Genomic DNA, 17,364 nt, shown 5'->3' with positions numbered 1-17,364 from the left:
CTGAAGAACAACCCCCAGCTGCTGTTGGGCATCCTGCAAAACCTGCTCTTAGACAACAAAACCTATTTTTTAACTCAGCCCAAGGAAAGAGTCTTAAGTCAACCCTCAGTACTCAGGGGAGCCCTCACCCCACATGAGCAGCCTGCCTGAGCCCCCTCCCCATACCCTCACACCAGGGAAAAAAAGGGCTGCAGCAACCAAAGAGAAAAAGAGCCAAGGGCCAGGCTCCCCCTTCCCCAGCCGGGGTTGGGTTAGAGTGGCTGAACAGGAACAGCTTCCCGAGCACAGAGGGAGCCGGGACTGGCCTGAACAAAACCAGGACAAGGAAGAAGTCTGACCTTCCGGAAAATGGTGCTATGTTTGGACTATTCCTGACTAGTCACTTGAAGCTATGGACAGTTTATATTTCAGTTCTCAGCTATTCATGTTTAAAAAGTGAAAGGAACTTTGTACAAAACTGGGCATTTTTTTTTTTTTTATTGTTTGCAGAAGGAGGAAATGGTGCCCATGGGGTTGTCCTTGCATGGGCAGCTTTCCAAGGCAGTTGATAACTGATACCATTAAAAGGCTGTGTTCTATTGTTTTTAAAACATTTTACATTTGTTCAGATTTTAAAAGCTGAAAAAGTGTTTGTACTGGAAAGGAAAAAAAAATAAAGTATTTCTCGCTGAGGTTTCCAGGATCAAAATGACTTGTGTGGCTTCCAGAAATGGCAGACTCAGAGATTATTTACACTCACACATGGCAGTGAGGGAAGGACAAGGCAGATGCCAGATTGAAGGCACTATTTATTATTGCTATTAGTCAAAAACACTCAAATACCCAACATCTTCCATCCACCTTAATGATTTGGTGGGCAGTTTCACTCCATCATCTACCAAACTGCGGGTAGCTGGACTGTCTGGGAACAGTGGTCATACTGGAGGTAGCAATAGCTATACCAGAGGCTCATCAATAAATATAACAGTGACCAATCACCACCTCTCAAAAAGGGCCAGGCTTTAGAGGGGTTACAAACATTAGAAGAGACCCAGCTTACAGGAGTTTTAGTTCAGCAACTGGAGGTTTTGTAGAGTCAGAGCTCCCTTTTACTCCCTTTAGCCATCATGACCTCTATTACAAGTGCAAAATGCCTGAGCAGAAACGGGGAAGAGCTGCAGCTGGAGCGTTCAGTCCTGGCAAAGGACACCCAGGACACCCTGGGTCAGACCTCCACAGGGAATGGGGTTAGAAGGCAGCATCCAAGTCAACATCAGGCAGTGGAGGTCTCCAGTAGGAAAAGTGGCTGTACTCTGGGCATGCCAGACCAGCTCTCCCACTCTGTTCCAGGGGAGGGAAGATGAGCTCCACCAGCTCCGACAGCCGCTCGTACCTGTGGGGGTGAGAAAGTTGCACAGTGGAGCAACTGGGCATTTGTTGGCTCTTCTACACCCCAAGATGCTTCTCTGGGTTACAGAGAAGTTATCCCAAGGATGCCAAGGAATAAGCACATCGCTTACGTTGACTTGTTGTTCTTGGTGAGCTCCTGCATCAGCTCTCCCCGCGGGTTGACGGTGAATATGCGGCTCTCCGGCAGCCCCACCTGCTTGTACGCGTAGACATCCTGCCCAAGGGAGGCCAGCGTGGCGTGAGGGCTGCAGGGAGGCACCACCCCCAGCCGAGCCCACCCTCTGCCCCAGGAGACCCCCTCACATTGGGCCTGTTCCCAAAGGCTGCGTGGAAGGGACACTTTGTGGCAAACAGGTTTTGGATGTCCCGCAGGCAGGCGATCTTGAACACCTCTGGCTTCTTCTCAATCACCTCCCTGCAGCACAAGACCCGTGGTCAGAGAGGCATCAGCTGGCCAGGGCTGCAGGCAGCCAGGCTGTCTGGGGCTCAGGGAAGTGCTTTGGAAGGCAAGAGAGGTTTTGTGCATCAGGAGTTCCACCAGGAAGCCCCGGAGGGGGGCAGGCAGCTCTCCCGCTGCCTCACAAAAAGGCACCGTGTGCCAAGGAGGGCAGAGCAGTCTGAGGCTGGGACATCCCTCAGCACTGAGCTGGGAAAGGGGTGCTGCCCCCAGGGATGGGGGTGCAGGAGAGGACACAGCACCTGTGGAAGGCAGAGAAGAGGCTGCTGGGGGCGAGCAGGATGGGGCCCCTGGGGAGGGCACAGCCTTGCTCGTTGACCCATTTGAGGTAGCCTTTGGTGATGTGGGCCATGCCAATCGCCCTGGCCGAGCAGTAGAGGAACTTGTAGCCATTCCTAGAGAGAGCACAGGGAGCCCCTCTGAGCCGTGTCCTGGGCAGGGCATTCTCCTGGAGGAGGAGAGCACCCGGCCTCAGCCAAACCTGTTCACCCCTCCAGCAAGCACAGTGGTTCCACAAACAATGCAAATGCCTTACCCAGAGACCTGAGCTAAGCAGGTTTGGTGGGCACCTGCCTCACACTGGGGGTCCCTGCACCACCCTCCAGGCTCTCCCCAGCAGCCACACAGGCACCCAGCTGCACAGCACCCACTGCTTCTCAGCACCCACACACCCAGCCAGGACCCCCAGCAGCACCTCCATCCCACCGGGCTGCCTGGGCATTAGGGGGCTGTACCCAGCCCTCACAGGCCTCCAGGGCAGGGCAGTCAGCCGAGGGGGGACCAGGGTGGCCGGAGGCAGCAGAAATGCTGGTCCTGTCCCTGCAGCCCTGGGAGCGTGTCCCTCCCGGGGCCAGGACCAGCCATCCACGGGCCCACAGTGCCTCTCAGTGGCCACAGGGGCCAGGGACTGAGCTGGAGGCTCTGCAGGGACCCGCTGCTAGTGTCACCCCTCGGGGTCTCATCCCCTGGGCTTTGGGAAGCAATCGCTGGGCACCCAGAGGGGCACCGGCACTGCCCCGGGGCTGGCAGTGCTGGGGACCCCCGTGCCACCACTCTCAGCTGTGACCCTGGGTGGTCTCACCACCGGTGCTCAGCTACACCTCCCAGCAGAGCTTCCACCGACACACTGCTCCCAGGGAAGGCAATGCCAGCATCTGCTCCCAGAGGGCCCCCTGCTTTCACCCCCCCATCACGAAGGCAGCACAGCAGCCATCCCTGACAGCAGATAACGAGGCTGTTCTGCCCAGCGTCAGTGAGTAAGAAGCCCTGGCTCTGACTCCACCAGTTTCCCACTTCCCCTTGGCCTCAGTTGATCCAATACCTACAGGTGGATTTTGTGGAAGAGTTTAACAATCCCGTGATGAGTCCAGTCTTTACCCAGATGAGGCAAGATGTGCCCAAGAGCATCTGACCTAGAAGGAAAGGACAGCGGGTCAGTGTGATCCAGCCTGGTGGGTATCCATCCCCAGCACCGTGGGGCTTGTGGTCCCTCCTGCCAGCCTAGGCAAGCCTTTAAAGGACACTTTCCCCTAACAGGGGAAAACAGGGGGTGTGGGGTGGCAGAAAGGCCTTTTACTTGGTGATGGTGCCGTCGATGTCCGAGATCACCACCTTGTCGTCCCAGTTCCACAGGTAGATGGTGGCCTCGCAGCGACACGTGCCCTGGTACTGAGTCGTCACACTGAATGCCACCTCGTTGGGGCCATCCTGCAGATTCAACCTTTCCTGTGGCACAGGGGCAGCAAAAGTGTTACAGCGGCACCAATTCACACCAGACCAAGGCTTGCCAGAGGCCAGACTGCCACCCAGCCAGGCCAGAGACCCCAAGCCTCTATAGGGTGACCAACCAGGACAAAATACTTGGATGCCCCATGAAGACATGAGTCAGGAGTAGAGAAATCCTGTTTAAGGGTTGTCTCACCCCTACACACACACAGAGGAGTAAATACATACAATTTGTTCAGAGGAGAGCCGCAGGGATTTCTTGTAGGTTGGCAGAGGCTTCTGAGCAGGGGCCTCTATTGCCAACATGTCCCTAGAGTGCAGGGTCTCATCATCACTGGATGACCCTTCTTCCTCCTGCCTACACAAAGAAGGGAAGAGCTTAGCTGGACTGGGGTCAGCCGGAGTCTTAACAGAGCTTTTTGCTCCCTAACATTAGATAAACTTGGGAATAACTGGTCACTTAGGAGAAGAGATAAAGAGCATGCAGACTTCTGAAGGTGAGCTGGGAGGGAGGCACTCACCTCTGCTGAGCAGAGTCAGGCTGCAGCATCCCCTCATTGGCTTTCCCTGGCTTTGGCTGCTTCTGCAGGCAGAGAAGGGTGTGCTGGTTTTGGCTGGGGTAGAGTTAATTTTCTTAACAGTGGCTGGTATGGGGCTGTGTTCTGGATTTGTGCTGAACAGTGTTGATAACAGAGATGTTTCTGTTATTGCTGAGCAGTGCTTATACAGAGCCAAGGGCAGGAACAGGGGCTGCTTTGCTTTTCTTCCACTTGGAGCAGTGATGCCAGAAGAGGCAGCAATGCTGCCCCTGCCTTCACGAGGACACTGCCCATGGAAGGGGAAGCACAGCCTGGTGCTGTGGCAGGGCAGGGAGAGCAGGGAGCACACTGGTACCTGGGGACCTGGCATGAGGGGCACGTGACAGGAGGTCTCACCATTACAAGGTCCATGTTACTGCATCACCAGGCGCTGTTCTGCTGCTCAGGGATTAACAGACCCAAGGGGACAGGAGCAACCTTCAGAAGTCACCTTGTTAGGTCCTGGATGTCCTCCTATTCAGCCCCACGCCATCCCCAGGACCCTGCTGCTCTCCTACCCCCACCTCTGCCAGTCACCAGAATGATGCCTGTCCCCTGGGGACATGGTTGTCACATCCACTGCCACAAACACACCTCCTCTGCTGGGAATTCTCTCCTCCTCCAGAACCACCACCTTCTGCCTTTCTTGGGCATCTTCTCCTTCACCAGGTCGTCAATGATGCTCTGTGAACATGGCAGAACATGGATAATGTCAGTCCTCAGCCCAGGGAGGCTCAGCCCAGGATTCTCAGGTGCTGCTGAGAACCATGGCCAGAAAATGTGTCATACCACTGACCTCAGGAATGCTCCTGTGGAAAGCCTGCAGGGACAGGACCATGGGAGCAGCCACTGCCCAGTTGTAATACCTGGAAAACCAAGAGGGGTGGGCACATCCCCACTCCTGGAGCGAGTGCTCTTTGCAGATCACCAACCTGCAGCACTGCCAGCTCCCCTCCCACAGCTGCTGCAGTACAAACATGCTCTGGGATGGAGTCACACTCCTACAGGAGGGTTTCTGTAGGGGCCAAGGGACCACACTGTCCATCATGGGGTGAAGCAGCAGGAAGAGCAGGCCACTCACTTGTTGTTGATCAGTATCACCAGGTTCGGGTCATTGACGAGCCTTGGATTCTCAGCAAACTGCTGGTAGGAAACCATGTGCTCCATGAACTTCTCTGGTGGGACAGAGGCTGTGTCATGCCACTGGGGAATATAACGGATTTTGGGGCTGCAGGGTCCCCCTCCCCTCTCACCCACCGTGGGAGATCTGCTTGCTGCCCCTCAGGCCCCCGCACAGCGACAGGGCGACTGCGGGCGTGGAGTCACAGTCCGGGGGGGTGTCAGCAGGCAGGCTGGGTGGCAGCTGGACACACAGAGGGTGGCTGGGCTCTGTCACAGACCTCAAACTCTGCTCTGAGTCCCCAGTGTTTCTTCTCCTGCTGGCAGTGACATCAGACAATAGTTTTAAACATACCTCCGTCCTTTGTGCCAAGGGAATTGCTCAAGAAGGTCTGAGCTTGGCCAGCTGGGGCAACTCATACCTCCTGGGGAGATAGAGAGACACCTGCTTCTCTTCCAGCTTGGAGAGCTCTTCCAGGTAAATGTCACTGGGACCCAAGTGAGGACTTCTTTTGATGGATCCTCAATGCACAGACAGAAGAGAGAGAGAGCTTAGCTGAATCACCTTTCCAACCACTCCACCATCTCCTGAGAGAGTGACAGCGTTTTCCTCCATCATATCCATGTATCATACAAACAGGGCAGCCATTTTCCTACTGCAAAAGCTGCCTTAAATCAACAGCAACAAAACTACCTCAAGACACATGCACTGGCAGAATCCTTAAATACACTGTCAAGGGAGGGAACATAAATGCTTCCCTGAGATTTTGCCCTTGACTTAGCATGCTCAGGATAAAGACAAAGTCAGGCCAGGTGCTGCCAGACACTTCAAGTTAAGGTATGGCCTGTATTGTGGAGAAATCTTCTAAGCAAGCAAAAGCAGAGACATCCAAGGATGGACTTCAGGGAACACAAGGCAAGAAAGCCTTCCTGGGAGCTGGGTGGTCACTGAAAGCTGGAAATCTGAGGGATGAATCTTCAAAGCAAAGGAGCTGGTTGCACACAGAGAGGGCAAAGCAAAGCAAGCACAGCACACCTGCAATACCCAGGGCAGTCATGAGGGAGTTACAGTCAATGAATAACCCAGGCCCTCATCCGAGACAGACACCTGCAGGCTCAAACACCACTTCCAGCTGCACCAGTCCCCCTCTCACCTTGGCTCCTCTGCCTCTCCAGCTGCTGCTCAGGGCCTTCTGAGCCCACCTGCCTTCGAGCAGTGGCTTCCTCAACAGGCTCCACAGCCGGCTGAACCTCTGGCACAACACTCCCATCTTCCTCCTGTTTCTCTTGTGGGACTGAGGAGGCTCCCAACAATCTCTCTGCCCCCTCAGCACTAGGGATGCTGTTCCCATCCTGGGGTGCAAGTGTTGTCTCAATAACAGACACAGCCGAGGAACAGGGTATGTCCTGAGGTCCTGCTGGAGCTTGGATCCCCTTCCAGACTTTCAGAGGTGGCAGCAAGAGGGTTTGCCTCATCTACTGGGACCAGTGTTGTAGAGATGGAGGTTCTTGCAGTAGCAATGGTCTTCGTGGACTTGGCTGGTTCAACTCGTTCCAATTTATTCACCTCAAGGAAAGCAGAAGAACAGGTTTGAGGATGGGAAGTTGCCCAAAGCATCAGGCAGAGGGGGATAACTGCCCTAAGGCTGACTGGCCACAGACTCCTCCTGCTTTCTGCAGCTGCTAGGGAAGATCAAGAGCAGGGACTCACCTGAGGGAGCCTTCCCCAGGTCCACTGCATGTGGGATTCAGTTCCTAGAGCAAAACTGTCCTGTGATTTGATCTCCAGTTCAGAATCACTTTTGCGAGAAGACAGATGGCTCAGCATGAAGCTGCAAGAAGAGAAAGTGATATGGGACCTCACCAATAGCACAGCCCCATGGTTTCCTATCAGCACAAGGACATTTAGGACCAAGAGCCATGTAAGGCTGGTTTCCCATAAAGTCAGTTCTGCTCCATAAGACTGTCACTCACAAAGGACCAGGACCTATGGAAGCTGAGGCCCAAGGAAGCAAAGTGCTATGCCAGCAGTTGTCCAGAGCAGCTCAGGAGCAGAGAGCCCTGTGCATGCAGGTTTCTCACATCTGTGACCGTGGCCACAAGTGTCCCTCACAGCCTCTGAGCTTTCCTCCAACCACACCATACCAGGCCAGGAAAACCCTCCTCTCCTGTTGTCTTCCTGTTATCTTTCCCTGTACCACTTTCCTAGCCATGAGGCCTGTCCCCTGCTCTCAGCAGAGCTGAGCAGAACACCTTTCCTCTGTCCATTACCTGTCCACAGAGGCCAGCTCCCCATCTGAGTGTGGATGCACACCTGGGGACTGCAATGACAGGGCTTCTTCTTCAAGGGCATCAGCCAAGGATGAACACCCTGCACCACTGCAAAGAGGGAAAAGGGTCAGTTGTGCTACTCTCAGGCACCTTTCCAGAAAGCTGGCAATACAGCTTCACCATTCCCATTGGCTTCCTACCCTGGAATGGGCTGGGCTCTCCCTGGAAACACTTTCCTCCTGTTTCAATATTGCTGAGCTTCACCAGGTGAACCCACGGGCTTGACCCACTGTGCCCAGACCAAGCAGCTCACCTTGGGGCTGGCAGCCTGCATGGCTCCTCCACGGGCATCTTGCCTTTGGTCTCATCACAGCTCTCAGACTCTGAGCCCAGCACCTCCTTCCTCTTGGCCTTTCTCCTGCGCCACCTCCTCCTGCACTGGGTCACTTGGGCACCAGTGGCCTCCTGCCCGTGGGACGGCTGGGCAGAATCCTTCAGGCTCTGCTCCGTGGGGATGGGGGACGTGCAGAGGCAGAAGGGGATGCTGTCCTGTAACAGGGATGGGGAAGAGCCCATCAGCTCCCTCTAGCATGCCCCTTTCCAGCCTGGCAGCTCCCTGCTCTCGCCTATGGAACATACTGCACCAGCACAACCAACACCGCCGAGCCCACAGCTCAGGGGCGGGTTTGTGGCCTGCCCTAAAAGGAAAGGGTTTGTACATAAAACTTGCAAATAAAAGAAGGGTGATCCAGCCACAAGCTAAAGACATCTCTAACATGGGCAAGAAGAGACAGGCAGGAGATGGCACCATGAGACCAGAATAACAAAGGCTGAAAATGGGATTCAGCTCTAGAGCCCTCTCTGCTCCCAAACCCAGCCCAAGCTAGCAGTGACCACAAGTCAGCCTGGGAGAAGAGCTGCCAAGATTTCTGGAAGGCACAACTAGTCTCATCCCACTTCCCAGTGGAGTGGGCAGCCTGCCACAGCATCTGTCTCATTCTTAACCCTGTCACAAGATCCCCCAAAAGGCCAAGCTCCAAGACATCTGCCTGGCTGGCCAGCAGCCATGCCCATTGATGGAGATCAGTCTGGGATGCAGATATGTGGTCTAGCACTCCCTCAGGGTGCCCCACTGCCCAGGTCCTCTACACTGGTTGCAAGGTCCTTTGAATAGGAACCTTTCCAGACACAGAAAACATCAAAAGGGACAATGGAGTCACTCTGTGGAAGAGCAGCATTCCAAACCCGGTCATTCCACCTCAACTCTGCACTTCCACACAGCAGAACACAGACCTGCAGCACCTCTACATCACCAACCTCATTCTCCTCTGACTCCTGGACAAAGAAGGCCTCTCCATTGTCTCCCAGCTTCATGTGCAGATCCACAGGCTCCCCGTTGATTTCAATGTCAACCTAACAAGGGGCAGAAGCAGCCTGTCCATCCAAACCCACTCTTCCACTGGAGCACAGGGGCACTTCCCCAGGGAGGGGTTGGGTTGGAGTTGCTTGCAGGACTGACAGCCACACAGCCTTTGAGGTCAGGGACCACTCCCAGATTTCCTGGGAAGCACAGTCCTTCCTGGAAGAGGATGGGTTCCATTAGGGGGCATCCCCTCCAAATCTTGGCAAGCACTCCTTTCAGTAGGGTTCCCATTCCCCTCAAACAAAGCTTTTCCACAACCCAAGGGTTATAGAAGATACTGGGTCTGGAGACACCAGAGAGGAAGCACAGCCCCATGGAAAGGGATCACTTACCACCTTCTCCCTGGAGCGCAGCACTCCCAGTTTCCCGAAGCGCACGTGGAATGGGGAGCACTTGAAGGAGTTATCGGGCTGCCTCACCACCACCACATCGATGGAGCCTGTCAGGGTGGCAGGGTTCAGGTCCTGGTAAAGCTCCTTCACCGTGACAAAGACGGACCCAGCCAGCTGCCCCACGTAGTTCATGGTCTGAGACTGCAAGGGAGAGACAGGAATACACTCAGGTAGGGGAAGAGAACTCCAGCAGTAAAATTTCCTCTGTGAGAGTCATGTCATGGCTGCAAACACAGCCCCATCACAGGCACAGGTCAGCCTCTATGGAAACTGAGGCAAACACCTGAAGGGCCAGGGCCTTCAGCCAGGACCTCTGTGAGCACCAGAAAACAGGACAGAAGCCAGAGCAGAGCATCCAGCTTGGAGGAGAGATGCCTTTGGCATTGGGATACACCATCACATCTGCCCCTTGTAGGGCAAATACAGCCTCACAGCAACACTGTGCAATTGAGCTGTCAACATCCCACTCAAACAAGTATTTGATTGGCAGGAGACCTCCTGCCCTGCACTGTCCTTAAAAATTCCCAAACAAATCAAGGCAGAGAGGTGGGAAGTCCGAGCTGCTGCATACACCACACACTCCCTTTGAACAAAATCCAAACCCAACATTTCCCACTTGGAAGGGAAGGCATCGCAGAACTGGCCAGACATGGCCCTTGTTCAAGCCAGAACTTCCCAGTGTCCACATCTTGGCCCCAGCCACCACCATCCATCTTTCCAGGCAATCCCAGCAGAGGGGCCGTGCTGCCTGGAGGGCACCTGGACAGCTCTGCCACGCTGCTTTCACAAGGCTGCACTCCAAGGTTGTACAGCTCCTGGTTTTCATTAGCAAGAACACGTGGAAGGAAAGCCTTGCCTGCTTCCTGCTCATCCCCTTGCCCACTGACATCCTCCAGCTGCTCGCTCCCTGAGTGGAGACAACTCCTCTCCACCACGCTGGAGGCCTGGCTGTAAAGCTGGAGATCCACATGGTCCGTGCTGGGCTCACAGGACAGCCGTGCCTCCAGCCACACAGGGTGGCACACATGCTCTCATGCAGCGCCTCTTCCTGCACAGCCCCACCACTGGCAGCTGCCTCTGGTCAGTGTGATGAAATCCCTGGAGCATTTCCTTGCAGATCTGTGTCGAGGTGCTGGCTCTTGTTCCCAGGCCTCGGGCCAGAGAAGCCCCTTGCTCCGTTTGCTCAGCACTCAGTGGGACAGCGGCTGTGGTGTCAGCACGTCACACCAGGGGCTGGGAAGCATGGAGGCCAAGCCCAGCTTCCCCAGCAGCCAGCTCTGCAGCCCACCTTGTCCCAGGCAGAGCAGGAGGGCACAGGGTGACCGTGGATGAACTAAAGGAAAGCTCTTGTGTTGGCAGCACAGCCAACATGGTGTGGTGTCCCCAGGGGCTCTCAGCACGGCCCGCAGTGCACACTCAACCCGGGGCAGCTGTGGAGAGTTGGTTCCTTACCCAAAGGGATGAGGACAAGCACGTGGCACCTGACGAGCCCTCTGCCCCAGCAGGTACCCAGCCTCTCCGATCCGTTTTGCACAAGCTCAGCCCTGTCCTGCTCCCAGACATCCCTCCTGGAAGGCAGTCTGTGTGGGCAGACGTGGTTCCTGCTCCATGCTCTGTCCCCCACCTCTCCCTGACAGCTGGGAGTATGCCCAAAGCCAGATCCTCCCCAGGGGATGATGGCAGGGAAGTGCTAGCCAGCTCCCGAAGCTTCGGTGCCTCCATCAGCTCTGCTGCGAGTGGGGCCAGGGTCACGGGGCCACCACCAACCTGCTGAGCCCAGCTTTCCCAGGCACTGCTGCCGGGGCGGGCAGCCCTCCAGCTGCCTTCCCTGCTGTGCTGCAGGGCCTGGCAGCAAACAGGAGAGCTCCTCGCTGCACAGGGCGGGGAGGAGGGCTTGGAGGAGGAAAATCTGGCTCATCCCAGTGTTCCCAGGGCAGTGCTGATGGTCTCCCCGCTGGGATGTACAGTGACACAGACCTAAAAAGTACATAGGGAAAATCCTGGGCAGCTAAACCTACACGGCCCATAGGATTTGGGGTGGGGGCTTGGAAATTGTCCCCAGAAACAGCTCCACACTGAGCATCACCATCGTGGTGAACACAGGGTGCAAGAGCTCAACAGCAAAATGTGCCAGAGCCACGTCCCTGTGCAGAGCTATGTCCCGTCCTTGCCTCAGTGGGCATCTGCCCCCTCCTCAGGCATCTCGTTGCTGGGGACCACTCAGTATGGCTCTGGGACAGGTTTCAGCTCACCGAGTTTGACTCCCTGGGCCTCCCCGAGGATGGCTGGAGGAAGAGGCTTCTCCCCGGCAGGCCTCAGCCTCCCCCCGATGGAGCAGGCCCGTTAGGGAGGGGAAAGGCAAGTTTTACTCTGGAAAGAGATCAAGAGCTGGACAAGAGAAAGAGAAAGGGGTTTCAAGTCACACTCAATAAATAAGCCCCTAGAGGAATGGGGCATCTCGAGCCCTGAGCCCCCCAAGCAGCAGGAGCACAGCCCTGCAGAGGGCGGAGGGGTCGGTCCTGCCCCGTGCAGGCAGCACAGCTCCCCTCCACCTCCACCCGTGACAGCCTCCCAGAACAAGCCGGGGGGCTTGCTGTCACCAGCCCGCTCTGCTCCCGGGCCACCCGGCCAGCAGCACTCCCTGCCCGCATCCACCCTGCCATCCAGCCAGCCAGGACCTTCCCCGTTTCCCGGGAGCTCGGCACCCCCGGCTCGGGGCCAGAGCGACCCCCGGGCCGCTCCGTGCCGGCAGCGCTCACCTCGGCCCCTCCTCTGCCCGCTGCCTCCTTCCCTCCCCTGAGCCGGGGCAGGGCCGTCTCCCCAAGTCCCGCAGGCCCCGGGCCGGGGCTCCCGTGTGCCCGGGAGGGCTCTGGGAATGCGGAGCGGGGACGGGGGAGCCGCTGGCACCGGCTGCCCTTCAGCAGGAACAAGGACGAGGCATGAAGGGAGAGAGGCGGTGGCCAAGCCCCAGGGGCTCCTCTGCCCTGTGTCATCTCCAGTAGGGTGGGAAAAGAGAGCACGCTGAAAGAAAAGCAGCAGCTGGAAGAAAACGGAGGCTCCCTGGATCTCAGTGGGCCCCACAGCAGTGGGGAAGCGATGGAGGAATAGCCAGGTGGACTCAAGTGAGAAACTGAGGTTTTGTGGGGGGGCTTTTTATGCCCCTGGGACAGGGGTGTGGCTGGTGGGGGCTCTGCCACACGGCCACCCAACAACCCCTGTGCAGGTGATTCTCTGGCACCCTCTCTGCTGGGTTTTGGAGTGATGGGGATTGAGTGGTGGGAGCTCCTGGTCTGCATAAGACCTGGTGGCACTTTGGGGATGAAGGGTCTTCTGCTGGTGTGTGTGCAGGGCTCTCTCATCCATCAGTTGTGGAGCTCACCTTGCTCCATGAAAGCAGGGAAGCATCAAAGCTGAAGAGTGGCTGCTTAGGACCTCTTTAGTCCCTGAGAAGAAGGGTCCAAAACACCCTCACTGGTCCCAGCCAGTGGGCTGATATGCAGAAATGCCACAGTTCATTCCCATTCTCTGTTACCTCCCTGTGCCTCAGTTTCCTCAGCTGTGCCATACTGGTAAGGCTGATGGCAGTGGGTGGCATGGAGATCCCCCCTGTGCCCATCCAGTGCCGAGAACAGCCTGGGCATGAGGTCCCAGACCCAACACAGGAACTTTCCTGAAGACTGTGACGAATCAGCTGAGGAAGGAAGCCTGTTTTCCAGCAGTTTAGTGTTTCTGAGAGCTCTGCCCCTCAGTGAAATTGGACTGAAAGCAGCTATTGTGGGTGGCCAGGCACGGCTGCGGTCCCCGAGGAGGGTGGGCTGGCACTGCCACCAAACCCCGCAGCCCAAGGCCAGGTCACCAGGCACTCATGCCCAGTGGGGAAGGAGCCTGCTGGAACCTCCATCAAGACACCTTGGGATGTGACACCTCAGGCACTTTGTCCTTAGACTAGTGCTTGTTGATGCCACCGATGTGGGTCTCACCCAGGGCAGTGGGTTACACCCCAAAAGCCCTGGGGCTGTAACACAAACCCCAGGGCTGGAACACGAAAGCAAGGGCAGATCCGGGCTGCAGATGCCTGGTAACTAGTCAAAAGTGCTGCAGAGGACAGGCACGTCAGCAGAGGACATTTCAGCACAGGACATCATTTCTTCCTCAGCCAGCTGAGTGCATCACCAGGTAAGCATGGAGAGGGAAAGCAAAGCCAGCAGAAGCATATGGGCAGCTCAGCCTTGCTGTGGCTCCAAGCTACCATTTCCTGGAGATAGGGATGAGCTCCTGGCATTCAGGCACTCTGCAGAAGTACCTTCCCCATCACTTACCTCCAAGGCTCCTTGTCCAGCTGTTTTTTCCCACCAGCCCTTATGCCTGGCTCCCAACACACTGATCTTTGCTTGTCCCCCCATGCCCCTGCAGCAGATCCCCAGCTGTGCCATGGCTGTGCTGGGTGATGGCTGTTTGTTCCTCCATCCTACCCTGCAATCCGGCCCTAGGGCCTTTTACTTCCCTCTTCTTTCCTTCTTTCTCCTCCAAAAGCTTAAAGCACTTTTAATTGCCATGGTAATTTTTTGCAAAGCCATAAAATTATCCTTGGTTCCTGCCAGCTGCTTTTCATACTCCCCTTACTCCCCTTTCCTCTTTTTTGGAAAATGAGCTCTGCAGTTCCGTCACTCCCTGGGCTTGTAACCCTGAGCACCCCAATTTCTCTGTGCATCCTCTGCATCCTTCCACAGGAGCTGCTCCAGTGGGGAGAGGTTTCTTCCTCCTTTTGGGAACTCCCCAACACGCAGATGTTTGCAATGACTCTTTGCAAAACAAGACAGATTTTCTTATTAGTCAGCCGAGATGCAATATTTTCAGCTCCTTGGATTCCAAAAAGCTCACACCCGCATCCATCCTGTCAGTTTTTGTCCTGCATCCCTGCATCCCAGTGCTCCCCACCTGTCCTGGATCACAGCCTTCACCCTGCACAGGGCAGCACTGCCTCGTGGGCTGTGCCATCACCACAGTGCTAGAACACAACCCCAGCGTTTCCAGGGCCTCTCCAGGAAAACTCCATCCATGCACTTGGCAGTTGGGAGCACCCAAGGCACTGGCTGCCCAGGAGACTCCTCAATTTTCCTCTGTCCCAAAAAAACAAGTTGTGCCTTCAGTCACAGGGTGGGAGAGGGCACAAGCTGTGTCAAACACAGGCTTGTTTTTCCCCCTCTCTGTATTTCAGCAGTTGCTGCAGCCTAGCCAGGCCACAGCCAATTCTGCAGCTGCCTCCAAGGTGGGAGTTGATGAGGGTTTTGCCTCCCTCAGTCATCACATTATTTCTCTGTGATTTTCCCAGCTTCTTGATCTCATCTTTGAGCAGCCTGGCAGCCCCCTGGGATGCTTCTCCTTGGATCCTCACCTTGCTGTCTGCCTCTTCATGGGCCTGGGGGGAAATGTCTGGAGGGAGAGTGGACAATCCAGCCGTGAGACAGATTCAGGAAGCTGCTCAACCTTCCTGCTGGCTGACACCTCTGATGGCTTAGCTCAGCAGAGATGCTGCAGAGGACAGGAGGGGAACTGAGCTGACAGAAAGGGTCTCGCTTGGCTGTGTAGACACAAAGCTGGGGCTGGGACAGGAGAAATCCCTCCAGTCACAGTGCTCAGACAGTAGCTGGGGACACCAGCACTGCTGGATGCCTGGAAGCCCATCTGCAACATTGAGGTCATCTTCCCACCCCTGAGCCAGGAAGCTGTGTTATCCTGCTCCCTTTCTGCCACTGAAGGGATGCCCCAGGACCTCACTGCTCTGTGGCACAATCCTCTGAGGGCCACTAGCCTGGCCCCTTTCTCCCTGGCTCTGCTGTCTTTACCTGGGCCAGTGTCCCCCTTACACGGGGGTTTCCTGAGATGCTGGCACAGTCCTGGCAGTGGCCAGGCAGGCTGAGGCACAGCTGCAGTTGCCTTTTCCTGAACACTGTGCTCTGAGCAGGATGCTGCAGGCACCAGATGTTTGGTGAGCTGGGCCACCCAGATGTGGGATTGACAGCAGTCAATCAACCCATCAGCTCCAAGGTCCCTGTGCCAGGCAGCTCCCTGGAGCAGTTCCCTGCTGCTGGCAGGGCTGTCACTGCTCCCTGACATCCCTCTGCTGTGACCCTCCAGGGAATCCCTGCCAGAGCCTGGGATGTGAAAGGGCTTTCCTGTTATCAGGGACACGTCTCCCAGCAGCGAGAAACAGCCTTTGAAGAGCAAAGGGATCTCTGGGAAGGCTGGCAGAGCTTCCTGACCCTCAGCTGGCCAGGCAGGGGCTTCCTTCCCTGGATCAACAAAGAGCTCCAGAGGCTTGTGAAAGGGGTGATTCAGCAAAACAGGATGACAGCAGAGGCAAAACCACCAAGTCAGCACAGCTGGATGGGATGAAGTTCCCATCCTGTGAAAGCCATGGGGAGCATGGCTCAGGTGTCCTACTCCCTCAGGGTGGGGGCAACTCCTGGAAGTCCAGCTGTTCTGCATGCCAGCCCTGGAGCCAGGAATACAGCTGGAAAGCAGTGGTGTTGTTTTTTTGTTTTGTTTGGGTTTTTTTTCGTTCTTTCCCATTCCCAGAAAGATCAAGTCAGACTGGCCTGGCATGTGATGGAGTGGGTGGGAAAGCCATTTTGCCTAAGAGAAGGAAATGCCATCCTCAGTCACCAATCAAAAGCATTGAAAAAGCTGGATTACGGCCGCAGGACTGGTTGAAACCACCCGTTCTGGTTTAAAAACATGCTCTGCTGATTTGGCTCCTAGTTTCTGACCTGTTGGAAGTTCACATTTCTTTTGTAAACACAAAGGGTTCAAGCTCGCTTAAAAAGAAAAACCAGAAAGCTGCGATTCCCACACAGTCATGTGGTTCCAAGAGCCAGGGCTTGCAGAGAAATCCAGCCACACTCTCAAACTGAGAGAGCTGAGAGCCCCAAGCACAAAATGGTCCTGCAAAATGAAGGCTCTGAACTGAGAGCGCTCAGCTTTTTTGTCCCAGCTGCCGACAGTCCAGCCGGGACCTAAAAGCACTCTAAAGCCAACAGCTTTAGATAAGTGACATCGTATTTACATCAATCAACTGTGAGCAGAGTCTGACCATCAGCCCTGAATCCAAGAAAAGTGGGATGACGTGCACATTTAGGCAGCTGGAAAATCTTTTATCTTTTGTCCAAAAGCCGGTGTCTGATTTCAAGAGAAGATCTTTCCAAGCCACGCTTTATTTAAGAAAACAGTCGGTGCTGGGCTCTATCTGGCGGCAGGCTGTGAGTGATGCTGCCAAAGCCTGGCGGTGCCGTTCCGGGCTCAGGTTGGGACACCCCGAGCACCTGCCCGGCCCGGGGCGCCCGGAGCCGCTCCCGCAGGCTCCGTCCTTCCGCGGGTGGGACAGACCCTGCTCCTCGGGATGGGGCTGGGGCTGGGGAGGGGACCGTCCCTGCCGCTCCAGCGGGAGGGAAGGGCTGCCCTTCCCGGGCTGTCCCGGACAGCGCTGACGGGCATCACGGACGGACCGCACTCCCGGGAGCGCTCCGAGCCCTGAGCTCCGCCGGTGCCGATCCCGCTCCTGCTCCCCATCCCCATCCCCATCCCCGTCCCCATCCCGATCCCCATCCCCATCCCCATCCCTATCCCCATCCGTCCCCGTCCCCGATCCCGATCCCGATCCCGATCGGTCCCGGACGGATCGCCTCCGGGAGCGCTCCGAGCCCTGAGCTCCGCCGGTGCCGATCCTGCTCCTGCTCCCCATCCCCATCCCCATCCCCATCCCCATCCCCATCCCCATCCCCATCCCCGTCCCCGTCCCCGTCCCGATCCCGATCCCGATCCCGATCCCGGTCCCGGGGCTGCCCCGACCCTCCCGGTGTCCCCCCGCGCGCACGCGCGCCCCGGCCCGGGTGACGTCACCCCCGCCCGGCGGTCGAGCCCGGCTGATGCCGGTGTGTGTCGCGCCCGCCCGCCCCGCGCTCCCCCGCCGATGCCTGTGCTCGGCGCTGCCCGCCCGCCCGCCCCGCCGCG

At 56.5% G+C, this 17,364-nt stretch overlaps 1 protein-coding gene across 1 annotated transcript; it reads right to left on the bottom strand.

Annotated features, from left to right (window-relative positions):
* Nucleotides 1-919: 919 nt before the first annotated feature.
* LPIN3 (lipin 3) lies at nt 920-11,915 on the bottom strand. The gene is given in 21 exon segments (XM_050313607.1): nt 920-1,372; nt 1,500-1,603; nt 1,693-1,804; nt 2,089-2,241; nt 3,172-3,258; nt 3,423-3,571; nt 3,800-3,929; nt 4,093-4,154; nt 4,744-4,833; nt 4,946-5,015; nt 5,231-5,324; nt 5,407-5,588; nt 5,691-5,790; nt 6,423-6,690; nt 6,692-6,835; nt 6,980-7,100; nt 7,540-7,647; nt 7,853-8,088; nt 8,857-8,952; nt 9,295-9,489; nt 11,907-11,915. Coding segments are annotated over 20 exon segments (2,643 nt in total). The 5' UTR covers nt 9,487-9,489; nt 11,907-11,915; the 3' UTR covers nt 920-1,227.
* Between the last annotated feature and the right edge of the window lie 5,449 nt (nt 11,916-17,364).

This window comes from Myiozetetes cayanensis, unplaced genomic scaffold, assembly GCF_022539395.1.
Source record: "Myiozetetes cayanensis isolate MyiCay16 unplaced genomic scaffold, myiCay2020 scf19, whole genome shotgun sequence".
Classification (NCBI taxonomy): domain Eukaryota; kingdom Metazoa; phylum Chordata; class Aves; order Passeriformes; family Tyrannidae; genus Myiozetetes; species Myiozetetes cayanensis.
This window is presented reverse-complemented; position numbering and strand designations above follow the sequence as displayed.